General features: G+C 47.8%; 1 protein-coding gene across 1 annotated transcript in view; it reads right to left on the bottom strand.

The window, feature by feature from the left end:
- The window catches only part of LOC141258548 (uncharacterized), a 395,228-nt gene that overhangs the window by 101,267 nt on the left and 278,291 nt on the right, over window positions 1–15,670 (bottom strand). The window contains 1 exon segment of the mRNA XM_073673526.1: window positions 12,020–12,139. Within this exon segment, the coding sequence (XP_073529627.1) occupies window positions 12,020–12,139 (120 nt within the window).

Raw genomic sequence — 15,670 nt, 5'->3', positions numbered from 1 at the left:
TGCTGGAGCCCAGGGATAAGAATGAAAACAGAGGAGCCAGAGGTGTAATTGGAGCAACTTTAAAATCTGTAGTAGTGAGAATGTGGACAGAGCAGGAGAAATTGCCGTCCGCACAGCAGGGGAACAGCTGACGTTACTGAACCCCAATAACATGGTAGCAAGTGTTGACTGTGCAGACAGCACTTCCGAGCGCCAACTGGCGGTGCTGGAGCCCAGGGATAAGAATGAAAACAGAGGAGCCAGAGGTGTAATTGGAGCAACTTTAAAATCTGTAGTAGTGAGAATGTGGACAGAGCAGGAGAAATTGCCGTCCGCACAGCAGGGGAACAGCTGACGTTACTGAACCCCAATAACACGGCAGCAAGTGTTGACTGTGCAGACAGCACTTCCGAGCGCCAACTGGCGGTGTTGGAGCCCAGGGTAAATACTAAAAACGGAGGAGCCAGAGGTGTAATTGGAGCAAGTTTTAAATAAGTAGCACAGTGAATATGGACAGAGCAGGAGAAATTGCCGTGAACACAGCAGGGGAACAGCTGACGTTACTGAACCCCAATAACATGGTAGCAAGTGTTGACTGTGCAGACGGCACTTCCGAGCGCCAACTGGCGGTGCTGGAGCCCAAGGATAAGAATGAAAACAGAGGAGCCAGAGGTGTAATTCGAGCAACTTTAAAATGTGTAGTACAGTGGATGTGGACAAAGCAGGAGAAATTGCCGTCCGCACAGCAGGAGAACAGCTGACGTTACTGAACCCCAATAACACGGCAGCAAGTGTTGACTGTGCAGACGGCACTTCCGAGCGCCAACTGGCGGTGCTGGAGCCCAGGGATAAGAATGAAAACAGAGGAGCCAGAGGTGTAATTCGAGCAACTTTAAAATGTGTAGTACAGTGGATTTGGACAAAGCAGGAGAAATTGCCGTCCGCACAGCAGGAGAACAGCTGACGTTACTGAACCCCAATAACACGGCAGCAAGTGTTGACTGTGCAGACGGCACTTCCGTGCGCCAACTGGCGGTGTTGGAGCTCAGGGATAATACTGAAAACAGAGGAGCCAGAGGTGTAATTGGAGCAACTTTAAAATCTGTAGTAGTGAGAATGTGGACAGAGCAGGAGAAATTGCCGTCCGCACAGCAGGGGAACAGCTGACGTTACTGAACCCCAATAACATGGTAGCAAGTGTTGACTGTGCAGACAGCACTTCCAAGCGCCAACTGGCGGTGCTGGAGCCCAGGGATAAGAATGAAAACAGAGGAGCCAGAGGAGTAATTGGAGCAACTTTAAAATGTGTAGTACAGTGGATGTGGACAAATCAGGAGAAATTGCCGTCCGCACAGCAGGAGAACAGCTGACGTTACTGAACCCCAATAACACGGCAGCAAGTGTTGACTGTGCAGACGGCACTTCCGAGCGCCAACTGGCGGTGTTGGAGCTCAGGGATTACAGTTCAGGTGGTAGAAACATGAACAGAACAGGAGACCTGGATACTGTTGCCAACCAATTATTTATTCTGGAAGAGGACTGGCAAATTCATGAGAGATCCAGGCCTTGTTCATTTTGAGAAAAGTAAGCCGGTCAACGTTATCGGAGGATAGTCGCATGCGACGGTCTGTTAGTACACCACCTGCGGCACTAAAGACGCGTTCCGATAATACACTAGCAGCAGGGCAAGCTAGCACCTCCAGTGCATACTGACTAAGCTCTGGCCATGTATCCAGCTTACAGACCCAAAACTTGAAGGGAGAAGAGCCGTCTGGGAGTACACTAAGAGGGCAAGACATGTAGTCTGTCACCATCTGACGGAAACGTTGCCTCCTGCTGACTGGAGCTGTCTGTGATGGTGTAGACATTTGTGGCGGCGGGGACACAAAACTTTGCCACATTTCGGCCATACTGGTCTTGCCTTGTGCTGAGGCGCTGCTTCTGCTCCCTCTTTGTGCAGAGCTTCCTCCACTGCCTCGACGCACTGAGCTGCTTTGTAAAGCACTAGCAGCACTGCTCTCGGTTGGAATGGAGAACATGATGGAATGCACCAGTGCGTCTTGGTACTCCCGCATTTTACGCTCCCGGTTCAATGGTGTTATGAGGCTTTGTAAGTTGTCCCGGTAGCGAGGATCTAGGAGGGTGGACACCCAATAATCAGCCGTGTTGAGAATGTGGGCGATGCGGCGGTCGTTTCTGAGGCACTGCAGCATGAAATCAACCATGTGCTGCAGACTGCCAACTGGCCAAGAAACGCTGTCCCCTGCTTGAGGCGTGATCTCTGCCTGCTCTGCATCACCCCACCCTCGCTCTAGATACTGACTACTAGAGCATTGTGTACCTCCCTCCTCTGGACAGATGTCTTCCTCATCCATTGACTCCTCCTCATCCTCCTCACAAAGTGTCCCCTGCCTAGGCCTTTGTGAGGAACCACGTTGCGCAGACTGTAGAGAAGCAGATGGCATTTGTGACTCCTCATCCTCCACCTCTTCCAAAACCTCGTCCCTTAGTGCTTGCAGTGTTTTTTCAAGCAGGCAGATAAGGGGGATAGTCATGCTGACTAGTGCATCATCTGCACTCGCCATCCGCGTGGAATAATCGAAGGCACGCAAAACGTGGCAAATGTCCTTCATAGAGGCCCACTCAGTGGTGGTGAAGTGTGAACGGCGCGCACTGCGACTTGTTTGCGCCTGCTGCAGCTGGTACTCCATTACTGCTGCCTGCTGCTCACACAACCTCTCCAACATATGTAACGTTGAATTCCACCTGGTGGGTAGGTCACATATGATGCGATGTTCCGGAAGACATAATCGGCGCTGCAGAGCTGCAATGCGTGATCTTGCATTGCTGGAACGCCGCAAGTGAGCGCACTCTATGCGGACCTTGTGAAGCAGTGCAACAAGATCCGGATAGTCCCTCAAAAAACTCTGCACGACCAAGTTGAGCACATGTGCCAGACATGGGATGTGAGTGAGGTTGCCTAGGCCCAGAGCTGCCACCAGATTTCGGCCATTGTCACACACTACCATGCCTGGCTGGAGATTCGCTGGCACAAACCACACGTCACTCTGCTGCTTGATGGCATTCCAGAGCTCCTGCGCTGTGTGGCTTCGATTCCCCAAAGAAATTAATTTTAATACGGCCTGTTGACGTTTGGCCACGGCTGTGCTCATATCGGTCATCATAACAGGTAACCGTTCACGGGTCGATGTGGAGGTAGACCGTGACGGCTCCTGCAGCGCTGATTCAGAGGAACTGGAGTATGAGGAGGAGTCAATGTGTACAGACTGGATTCCTGCAATCCTTGGAGTTGGCAGAACACGTACAGCGCCACTCTCAAGATCTGTACCCGGCTCCACAACATTTACCCAATGGGCAGTGAGGGAAAGGTATCGTCCCTGTCCATGCTTACTGGTCCACGCATCAGTGGTCAGGTGGACCTTGCTACTGACGGCGTTTTGTAGCGCATGTTTAATTTTTCCCTCCACATGATGTTGCAGGGCAGGGACGGCTTGCCTGCTGAAATAAAAGCGGCTGGGCACGTTGTATTGTGGGACTGCCAATGCCATAAAGTTACGGAATGTGTCAGTCTCCACCAGCCTGAATGATAGCATTTCAAGGGCCAGTAGTTTAGCAATGCCAGCATTCAGAGCCTGTGCTCGGGGGTGGTTTGCCGAGTATGGGCGCCTTTTCTCCCATGCCTGTGCTAACGATGGCTGTAGACTGGCCTGGGAGTGTGAGGATGACTGGGAAAGTGGTGCTGTGGGTGGAATTACACTGTGTCTCTGTACAACAGTGCCAGAGATTCTTCCATGGCGATCCTGTGAGGAAGCCGAACCAGCTGTGTGTGAGCTGGAGGAAGAGGCTACAACACGAGCTGAAGAGGTGGTAGGTGGCGCTGTAGGTTGGCCTAGGTCTTCAGTGTGTTTGTGTAACTCCACCACGTGCTTGGTCCGCACATGTTTCCACATATTTGTGATATTGAGGTTGCTGACACTTTTCCCTCTTTTCACCTTCTGATTACACAGCTTGCATTTGACAAAGCAAATGTCATCTGCAACTGTGTCAAAAAAGGACCAGGCACTGCAAGTCTTGGGAGCGCCCGCTTTGGATTTTGGAAGAGCCATGCTCCTAATGGGTGCCGAAGTGGAGGCTACAGGCAACCAAGTCTGCCCCCTCCCTCTCCCTCCTTTTTGGGCCGTTCGGGGAATCTCTTCCTCAGAGCTGCTCCCACCACCTTCCTGTCCCTCACGCCATGATGGGTCAAGGACCTCATCATCTACACCACCCTCTTCAAACAACTGCTTCTCCTGGGTAGTCTCGACAGCACAGTACGCACCAGAAAGTGGCACCTGAGTCTCATCATCAGATGCGTACTGAGGTGTGCTGCTGACCATAGGCACTGGCCCACCCGCCTCTTCAGATTCAGAGAGACAAAACGGTTGCGCATCACTGCATACTACCTCTTCTTCAAATTCTCGAATTCTGCTTGGCTGGCCCCCTCTTTCCAAGCCAAGAGATTCAGAGAACAGAAGTAGAGATGGCTCCTGTCCAGGGCTCTCTGACTGCCTGGGCAATTTGGCAGGTGGTGAAGAGACAGATGGGTGCTCTTCAGTGCTCAGGACCTGAGAGGATCTGGAACTAATTGAAGTCGATGCGTTAGCTGCCATCCATCCGACAACGGCTTCAATTTGGTCCTCGCGCAGCAGTGGGGTACGGCTAGCTCCTACAAAGCTGCGCATAAAGGACTGTTCCCTGGTAAAACTGGGGGATGCTGAGTCACTGGTGCCCGCAGCAGGCACAGAATCCCCACGTCCTCTCCCTGCAGGCACAGAATCCTCACGTCCTCTCCCTGCAGAAACTCCACGCCCACGCCCACGACCACGACCACATGCCTTACTCCCTGCCTTCTTCATCTTGGTAGACTGATAAAGATAGGCAGAAAAGTACTAAGGGCTTAGTGTGCTTATTCCTGAACAGCTGCTAACAGGTATAAGAAACACTAATTTTATAAAGTGTGGACTAGACTTTAATATGAGCTAATGTGGCCTACACAACTGTAAAGTGGAGTGTTTGGTGAACTTTATTTAGGTTTTTTTTGTCACAAAAAGACACTGGATGTGCCTAAAGATGTAATAACGATAGTATCACAAACTTTTTGTAGCTATTACAATGTAGGAAGGTAACCTACAATGCAATAGATGAGGCTGCAAAAAATAGGCTAATACTAATCTGGCTGGGGCTGCAGGGCCCAATGCTGCAGAAAGGCTCCTCTATCTACTCCTATATAGTGTGTTTGGAATCAATTTAGCTGAATATGGATGGAACCACCACACTAATAGGAGATATCAGGAAAAATTATGAATTGGCAATAAAGGACAATGTATGAGGCAGTGACACACACTGAGTGCACTACAACCAGACGGGGTTGAAGCACACACTACAGGGTGAGCTGCACTCACACACCAGACCTTGCAGACAGCGGTGAACAGTACAGATGCAGAGCACTATGCACTAGTGCTGCAAGACGGAAAAAAAATTCTCTATCTACTCCTATATAGTGTGTTTGGAACCAATTTAGCTGAATACAGATGGAACCACCACACTAATAGGAGATATCAGGAAAAATTATGAATTGGCAATAAAGGACAATGTATGAGGCAGTGACACACACTGAGTGCACTACAACCAGACGGGGTTGAAGCACACACTACAGGGTGAGCTGCACTCACACACCAGACCTTGCAGACAGCGGTGAACAGTACAGATGCAGAGCACTGTGCACTAGTGCTGCAAGACGGAAAAAAATTTCTCTATCTACTCCTATATAGTGTGTTTGGAACCAATTTAGCTGAATACAGATGGAACCACCACACTAATAGGAGATATCAGGAAAAATTATGAATTGGCAATAAAGGACAATGTATGAGGCAGTGACACACACTGAGTGCACTACAACCAGACGGGGTTGAAGCACACACTACAGGGTGAGCTGCACTCACACACCAGACCTTGCAGACAGCGGTGAACAGTACAGATGCAGAGCACTGTGCACTAGTGCTGCAAGACGGAAAAAAATTTCTCTATCTACTCCTATATAGTGTGTTTGGAACCAATTTAGCTGAATACAGATGGAACCACCACACTAATAGGAGATATCAGGAAAAATTATGAATTGGCAAAAAAGGACAATGTATGAGGCAGTGACACACACTGAGTGCACTACAACCAGACTTGGCTGAAGCACACACTACAGGGTGAGCTGCACTCACACACACAGACCTTGCAGATAGCGGTGAACAGCACAGGGAACTGTGCACTAGCACTGCAAGGCACAGTGATTTAGAAAGTAGCTTGGGTAAAGCAGTATAGAGCAAATAGGTAGCTAAAACTGTCCCTCAGAACAACAGCGTCCTATCCCTAACTGAATTCACAGCAGAGTGAGCTCAAAATGGCGGCGGTGGCTTTTATAGTGCATCATGACATCATTTCAGCAGCCAATCACAGCCATGCCATTAGTTAAGATGCCTACATGCCTAACAGGATGTGCCCACACTTCTTAGGATCCTCATTGGCTGAATAAAATGAAAATGTCTCATTGCATTATGGGAACTTCCGATTCCGGTATACGATATTGCAATAGTATCGGAATTAAGTATCGGAATTCCGATACCGCGAATATCGGCCGATACCCGATATTTCAGTATCGGAATGCTCAACACTAGTCCCCACGCATTGGAACTCTACATTGCAGTTGTTGGGAAGGATTTGTGAGCAGAAGAGGGCAGTTGTTCACTACCAGCATCAACAAGGCCATAGGTATTCAGGTCAGACTCCACTCATAAAACCTCAGGAATAGACATGGATGTCAGATATCTGTACCATCCTCCGAAACTTTGAGGACTCCACCAAGATGATGAGCAGCGATGACGCCATAATTAGCTTCCCCATCCCATTTCTCTGTCTTCTGAAACGCTCTCTGCTCACAATCAAAGAAGATGCATTGCAGGAGGAGCACGATGAGATGGAGCAAGGAATCATACAGGGTGATTACACAGAGCACAGACTCATCTCATCCCAACGTGGATTGGATGACAACGAGGAACAGGAGGAGGAAGAACAGGAGCTAGTTTCCTGCGCTATAGACGGTACTACGTGCACAACTGTCATACCGTCTGTTCAGCGGGGATGGCCTGAGGACAGGGTGGAAGAGGAAAAGGAGGACAATGAGGAGGAGAGCATGGTCAGTCATCCTCTTGGTAAGGACACGGAAGTTTGGCCTCTTTGCAGTCTGGCAAACATGGCTGAGTTTATGTTACGCTGCCTTTCCCATAACCATTGCGTTGTCCAAATTTTGTGTGATAGTCATTACTGGTTGGTGATGCCTCTATACAGGGAAAACTTTATGTCTCTTATTCCCTTGCAGGACATGCCCTTGTTGCGGAATTATTTTAAAAATTTCCATCTGAAAACGCTGGCGGCAGAGGTCACAGTTCGTTGGACAACCAAGGAATACAGGCAAGAGAGACACAAATGCATTCCAGCAGAGGCAGGGGAACACTGTCAAAGTTCTGGGACAGTTTTCTAAGACCCTCCCATTGCACAGGCCCTGAGGCGCGGGGTACTCTTACAAGGAGTGCAAAGTTTCGGAAGATGGTGAGGGTGTACCATGCCAATCGTACTAACGTCCTCCGTGATTCCTCTGTGCCTTATAATTATTGGGTATTCAAGCTAGACACATGGAATGAACTGGCTCTCTACGCCTTGGAGGTCCTGGCCTGCCCTGCCGCTAGCGTTTTGTCAGAGCGGGTTTTTAGTGCCGATATAACCGATAGGCACACCCGCCTGTTAACTGAAAATGCTGACAGGCTGACACTTACAAAAATGAACAAGGGCTGGATTGGGACAGACTTCTCAACACCACCGAATGATAGCAGCATAACATAAACTCAAATTCAGTGTCTTTTTTTTTGGGAGGTCTAACTCTATTCCCATGCACCTCTGTCTTCACACCCAGACATGGGTTTTCGCTTCCTGATTTTGTCTATTTGCTCTTGTCCTCCTCTTTATCCGCATCCTCATCCTCCACCACCATATCACCACCATATGTACCATATCAACATATCTACGTCTCTTGCAAGGGGCATTGGAGTTCCTCCAAATTTTGGGCAGCCGTTGCTTCACTGCATAGGTAAACAGTATGGGAGACAGACTTCCTAATAATGGGAACATTGTTTTCAGGAGGCCCTCCGACTTCTACGGTTCTTGAAAGGGTCATTGGAGTTCCTCCAAATTTTTGGCAGCCCTTGCATTCACTGCATAGGCAAACAGTATGGGAGACCCACTTCCTAATAATGGGAGCATTTTTTTCAGGAGGCCCTCCGGCCTCCACGTCTCTTGCAAGGGGCATTGGAGTGCCTCCAAATATTTGACAGCCGTTGCTTCACTGCATAGGCAAACTGTATGGGAGACACACTTCCTATTAATGGGAACATTGTTTTCAGGAGGCCCTTCAACCTTCACGTCTCTTGCAAGGGGCATTGGAGCTCCTCCAAATTTTTGGCAGCCATTGCATTCACTGCACACGCAAATACTATGGGAGACCCTCTCCTTTCTAATGGGAATATGTTGTTACTGAGGCCCACCTCTATTTGTCTTTAGATTGTTAGTGGGGTTTTTCCTAAATTTTGGCAGCCATTGGACTCACTGCATACCCTATAACTGAATACCAGACCCTCTCCTTTTTAATGGGAACATGTACAAGTTACTGTGGCCCAGCTCTATGTGTCTTTAAATTGTTAGTGGGATTTTTCCCAAATTTTGGCAGCCCTTGCAGTCACAGCATGTGCATTACCTCTATAGGAGAGCCGCTCTTTTATAATGGGATAATTTTTTTTTACAGAGACTCTCCTCTATATCTCTTCAAAGGGCTATTTGGTTGCATCCAATTTTTTGGCAGCCCTTGCAGTCACTGTATGCGCAATAACAGTATAGGAGATCCACTCATTAATATTGGGAACAACAAAGCATAGCCGGCTGATGGCTCTCTAACAATAGCGAGGGCTGACTGCTGGCACTTTAAGAATAGCAAGGGCCGCCTGATAACCCTATAAAAATAGGCTTTGTGACTTTCAGAGTCCATCATAAATGAAACAGGATGTGTCTGATGATGTGTCACACACCACATGGCCAGATAAGGTTGTAAAATGTTAAAATAACATTTCCCGGTGAATGCAATTGTCTTAAAAAATAACGTAAACAAAAAAAAAAAAACGACAGTAGGATATTTGTTTTGTATAAAAACCAGACTCGCCAATGTAACCTCAATGTAATCACATTGTTCAGCTCATGCACCTCCTCCTCCAGTTCAGCCTCCATCTCCAAAAGGACCACATCAGTCACAAGCTGAAAGCACTGCAGCACTGCCTTGGCCAAGCGGTAACAGGCCGTGCTGAAGATAACATGCTTAATGCTTAGTTGACAAACCGCCCACCGCTGCAGAGTTGTTGAACGCTGTAACACAACAGCCTGATCTGTGGCTCACACTGCTGAACATACAGCCAGGCTTGGTCATGTGTGACAATGGGCAGAACCTGGCGACGGAGAAATAACAGCAGGAGTAGATACGGTTTCCCTCTATGCCAGTCCTTTCACCAAGCTAAAGAATATGGCTGTGGGGAAATACAACTCCCACTGAGAAGCAGTTTCAAACTGAAAAACATTGTGCCCACCAGAGGATTTGATTCTGAGGGCTCACCTTTCTCCCCCGCTCAAGAGCCCCATAGCTGCTGCAAAGTTTGCGCTATCATGAACTCTCCTGAGGTAGAAGCCAGGGCCAACCCGAGGATTCTCTGGTGGGACCGTCCAACCCTGCCAAGAAGCAGTCCTGGCTAAGAAAAGTGTGTGGGAATTGTTCCCGGATCCCAGCGCTGCAAGGCTTCAGTGCTGTCCACTGAGCCAATGTGCTGCGTTCACCCTCTGATATCGAACAGGCTGGAGAAATTTGCACCTACTGCCACTCAATCTTCAGCTCCTTTGTGAGAAACTAATGTATTTGGGCAGCCACTCAGTCTACCAAATAGAATTCCTGAGAAGTAAATTGGGGATGGCTTCGCTACTGGTACTGGGGGCAGTGCTAATACCATGGCGTCGTGCCATAGTTCACTGGAAATATTCCAGGCTGGTAGAAGGTAAGCAGATTCACACAGAAAAGTACCAGTAAGCAGGAATGTTCAGAAACCCTTGCTTGTGGAAAGCGGAGACGATACTGGGAGAAATAGTGGGGCGTGGAGACTGAGTATGAACACCTGGCCGCCGCCGCCATGAGGTTGTGAAAAGCTTCCGCCTCCACAAGCCTAAAAGGCCACATTTAAAGGGCAAGCAGCTGCCCAGAAATCTGGCAGTATAGTATTGCAGCCTGTGTGTGGGTGGGTGGCTGGCTGCATACTTGCGCTTGCATTCCAAGTAACAGAAAACTAAGCAGATGGTGGCCTCTATCATCATCATGGCCTCATCTCGGCACTATGAACTCTCCCGAAGGAGAAGCCAGGGCCCACCAGAGGAGTCTCCGGTTCTCTGGTGGGCCCGTCAAACCCTGCCGAGAACCAGCCCTACCTAAGAAAAGTGTGTGGGAAGGTTCCCGGACACTTGATTGCTGCTTTTTTAATGTGGATTAGACGTGTTTAATTGTATGTTATTTCTGAAACCGCATTGCAGATCAGGCCATTGCCCAACTCTGTAGTCATGAAATTAAAGGGCAAAGAAAGATGTTTCTTGTGTTGAAGCACCACCAACAAGTGCGACCTGATGTTGGATGGGCTGCTGCCATTGCTTATGTGCCAAGCTGCATTAGACGACTTCCTGGGAGAAATGACAGCTGGAGTAGATACCTGTCCACGTGTTTGTGGTTAGGCGGTCCTTCTCAGTAAGTGCACTGGGGAGGGCACGGGTAATGTTGTAGGATCTGTGCTTGTGGAAGGCGGAGATGACACCGGGACAAATAGTGGCGGCTGAGGACCGAGTATGGACACCCGGCGGCCGCCGTGAGTTTGTGGACAGTTTCCGCCTCCACTAGTCTAAAAGGCCACATTTCAAATGCAAGTAGCTGTCAAAAAATTGGCAGTATAGTATTGCAGCCTGTGGGTGGGTGGCTGCATACTATACTGTGCTTGCATTCCAAGGAATGGGGTAGGGACAACTGAACGCTGTGCTGTGACAAGGACATGGATGGTGATTGTTGCAAATCTGCAATGACAGATGCATGGCAGGAGGCATCTTCTCATGCGCCAAGGATCACTTATGATGGGCACACCTTTAGGCAGTGACTTGGGAGTCAGAGATGCTTCCGGGGGTCTTCCCATGCTGTTTCCGTATCTTTTCAGCACTGTATGCATGTGTCTGATGATGTGTCACACACCACATGTCCAGATAAGGTTGTAAAATGTTAAAATTACATTTCCCAGTAAATGCATTTGTCTTGGTTGAAAGCAATGCAAAAGTGCAAAAACACATCAAAAACGATATGTGTGAACATAACCCAAGGTGTGGAGGAGCATTTTTGTTTTTGTTTATTTATTTAGCCTTATATACAAGTCATTTCCCTGGAAAGGATGTTCCTTAACATTTTTCCCTGGAAAATCCATTTTGGTTTAGTTTTTGCACGTTTTATTGTGAGTACGTAAAAGTGAGGTAATACCTCTGACAACATTGTTGACAGCAGTGATCTGGGCGTCCGAAATGCTTCCAGGAGTCTTCCCCATGCTGATCCCATGTCATTTGAGCACTGTTCCCATCGATTTGGGCAATTTTTAGGCCCTCTGCAGACCGCCGGGGGGAGCCACCGGAAAAATGCTTGAGTTTCCAATAGACTTACATTGGGCTCGTTACTTAGTCCGAGCATTTCAATTTGCTCGACCCGAACAACGAGTACCCGAGAATTTTAGTGCTCGCTCATTACTAGCACTGATGTAAAGTCATATTGGAAGTAAAACGAGACTGAAGTAAAAGTTATTGATGTACTATATAGAATTTATTCACTTACCTGTGAATCCATCATTACAAGTACAGGTGAAAGTTCCTTCAGTGTTAGTGCAGGTTGCATTAGGTGAGCAGATATTAATGGTCTCACATTCATCAATATCATCACAGTGGGTCCCATTACCTAATTAATACAAAATGTTTCACAATTACTCCAGGATATAAAACTAGAGACAGAAGTCATAATGAAAATGTATTAATCTACACTAGTGATGGGCAAATACTAAAGTGCTTGGGTGCTTGTTGCTCACGTCGAGCAAATCGTAATACTCAGGTGTTCGACCCGGGCAACGAGCCCAATGTAAGTCAACAGGAAACTCAAGCACCCCCCGGAGTTCTGAAGGGGGCCTATAAATTGGTCAAATCAATGGAAACAGTGCTCAAATTATATGGGTACAGGATAGGGAAGACGCCTGGAAGCATCTCTGACTCCCAGGTCACTGCTGTAAACAATGTTGTCAGAGGTATTTCGCCACTTTTACAAACTCACAATAAAATATATAAAAATGAAGCCAAAATGGATTTTCCTGGAAAAAAAGTTAAGGAACATTCTTTCCAGGGTAATGACTTGTATATAAGGCAAAATAAATAACCTAAAACAAAAATGCTCCTCCACACCTTGGCCTATGTTCACACAGCGTTTTTGATGCGTTTTTGCACTTTTGCATTGCTTTCAACGGTGAAAAATACATTCACCAGTAAATGTAATTTTCACATTTTACTACCTTATCTGGCCATGTGGTGTGTGAGACATGATCAGCCACGTCCTGTTTAATTTTTGAAGGGGGGACTGTGAAAGTCACAAAGCCTATTTTTGCAAGGCCATCAAGCGGCCCTTACTATTGTAAGAGGGCTATCAGCCAGCTATGCTTTGTGATTCTTATTAATAAGGAGAGGGTCTCCTATACTGTTATTGCGTATGCAGTGACTGTAAGGGCTGCCAAAAATTAGGACGCACTCCAACACCCCTTTGAAGAGACATAGAGGAGGGCCTCAGTGAAAAAAAATGTTCCCATTATAAAGGAGTGAGTCTCCTATACTGTTATTGCGCATTCAGTGACCGCAAGGGATGCAAAATTTAGACTCACTCCAATACCCCTTTGAAGAGATGTAGAGGAGGCCTTCATTAAAAAAAAAATTCCAATTATTAAGGAGTGGGTCTCCTATACTGGTAATGCCCATGCACTAAGTGCATGGGCTAAAAAACATTTATATAACATACAGAATGTTAGAAAGCCTCAAAAAAAAATTTCCTATGGACATCATAAACAACTTTAAAAAATTATGTGGGTGTTGCACCACAGTCACCCTGGTGATATGGTGGTGGAGGATGAGGAATAGGTGAAGGAGGAGGACAACATAAAATAGACGAAATCCTGAAGCGTATACCAATGTCTGGGTGTGAATAGGTGCATGGGAATAAACCCCCCCCAAAAAACACTGGATTTGACTTCATGTTCCGATGCTGTTATCTGGTGGTGTTGAGAAGTATGGCCCAATTCAGCCATTGTTCATTTTAGGAGTCAGCCTGTCAGCATTTTCATTTGACAGGCGGATGCGCCTATCAGTTATAATGCCCCTGGCAGCACTAAAAACCCTCTCTAACAAAACGCTAGAAGCAGGGCAGGCCAGGACCTCCAAGACGTAGAGAGCCAGTTCATGCCATATGTCCAGCATGTATACACAATAATTATAAAGCACAGAGGAATCACGGAGGCTGTTGGTACAGTTGGCAAGGTACTCCTTCAGCATCTTCCAAAACTTTTCCCTCCTTGTCAGAATACCCTGCGCATCAGGGCATTGGAGCTGGGAGGGTCGGAGAAAACTGTCCCACACCTTTGACAGTGTTTCCCTGCCTCTGTTACATCGTATTTGTGTCTCCCTCGCACCTTTACTCCTTGATTGTCCAAGGAACTGTGACCTTTGCCGCAAATGTTTTCAGATGGGAATTTTTTTAATAATTCCTCAACGAGGGCCTTCTGGTACTGCAACATTTTATCACACCTCTCCACCACGGGAATGAGAGATAGAAATTTCTTCTTGTAGCACGGGTCTAGAAGTGTGACAAACTAGTAATTACTGTCTGCCAAAATGTGTACAACGCGTCGGTCAAGGGAAAGGAAGAAGGAACATGAAGTTAGCCATGTGTGCCAGACTGAGAACAGCAAAGTCTTCCCTGTCCTGACCAAGAGGAAGATTGTCCATGTTCTCCTCCTCATCCTCATCCTCCTCCTTCTTCCTTTCCTCACACCATACATGCTGAGCAGACGGTTTGACAGTTGTGTGGGTAGTACCATCTGTAGCGCAGGAAAACAGTTCCTGTAACTTTTCTTCCTCCTCCGCATTATCACCCAAACAGCATTGGGATGAGATGAGGCTGGGCTGTGTGGTATCACACTGTATGGTTCCTTGCTCCATTTCATCGTGCTGCGCCTGCAATGCCTCCTCTTTAATTGTGAGCAGAGAGCGTTTCAGTAGACAGAAAAGCGGGATGGTGAGGCTAATTATGGCATAATCGCCGCTCATCATTTTGTGGAGTCCTCAAAGTTTTGGAGGACGGCACAGATGTCTGACATCCATGCCCACTCATCAGCTCTTATGTGCAGAGGCTGACATGAATAATGACAGGCGTGTTGAAGCTGGTGCTCAACAACTGCTATTCACAAATCCTTCCCAACATATGCAACGTTGAGTTCCAACGCGTGATGACATTGCACACCAGTCGGTGAACTGGAAGCTGCAAACACTGCTGAAGCACGGCAAGGGCGACTGAAGCTGTAGGTGACTTTTTTGAAAATGGGCACACACGTGGCATACTTTGACATGCAGCTCAGGCAGATCCAGGTAGGTTTTTAAAAATCGCTGAACCACTAGGTTGAGCACATGAGCCAGGCATGGTACGTGTGCAAGCTTGCCTAGCTTCAGAGCCGCCACCAAGTTCTGGCCATTGTCACACAAATCCATGTCTGGCTGTTAGTTCAGCGATGACAGCCACAGATCTCCCTGTTCTGTTACAACTGTCAACAACTCTTCAGAGGTGTGCGGTTTGTCCCATAAGCATATTAGCTTCAGCAGTGCCTATTGCCGCTTGGCCAAGGCAGTGCTGCAGTGCTTCCAGCTTCCGACTGATGTGATCATTTCGGTGATGAAGGCTGAGGAGGAGGAGGAGGTGCAGGAGCTGTCGAATGTGAAACCCTGATTGACCCAGGGCCCGCAATCTTCAGCGTCAGGAGGACGTGTTTCGTCCCAGGGTCCGACTGGGTACCGGCTTCCACTATATTAACCCTGTGTGCCGTCAGCGAGATGTACCGTCCCTGGCCACAAGCAATAGTCCATGTGTCCATGGTTAGGTGGATCTTCCCAGTAACTGCATTGTTAAGGGCACAGGAAATGTTCTGGGACACGTGCTTGTGTAATGCGGGTATGGCACACCGGGAGAAATAGTGGCGGCTGGGAACCAAGTACCGAAGGACGGCTGCCGCCATCAGGTTGCGGAATAATTCTGTCTCTATGAGTATAAAAAGCAACATTTCACATGCAAGCATTCGAAAAATGTGTGAGTTTAGTAGTGTGGCCTGTGGGGCGTTGGCTTCTTATTTGCGCTTGTGTTCAAATGACTAGGGAAGGGACAATGGAACGCTGCACTGGGACAAGG

The sequence above is a fragment of the Phyllobates terribilis genome, unplaced genomic scaffold, assembly GCF_046119375.1.
Source record: "Phyllobates terribilis strain yellow unplaced genomic scaffold, ASM4611937v1 Scaffold_3__8_contigs__length_932513732, whole genome shotgun sequence".
Taxonomy (NCBI): domain Eukaryota; kingdom Metazoa; phylum Chordata; class Amphibia; order Anura; family Dendrobatidae; genus Phyllobates; species Phyllobates terribilis.
This window is presented reverse-complemented; position numbering and strand designations above follow the sequence as displayed.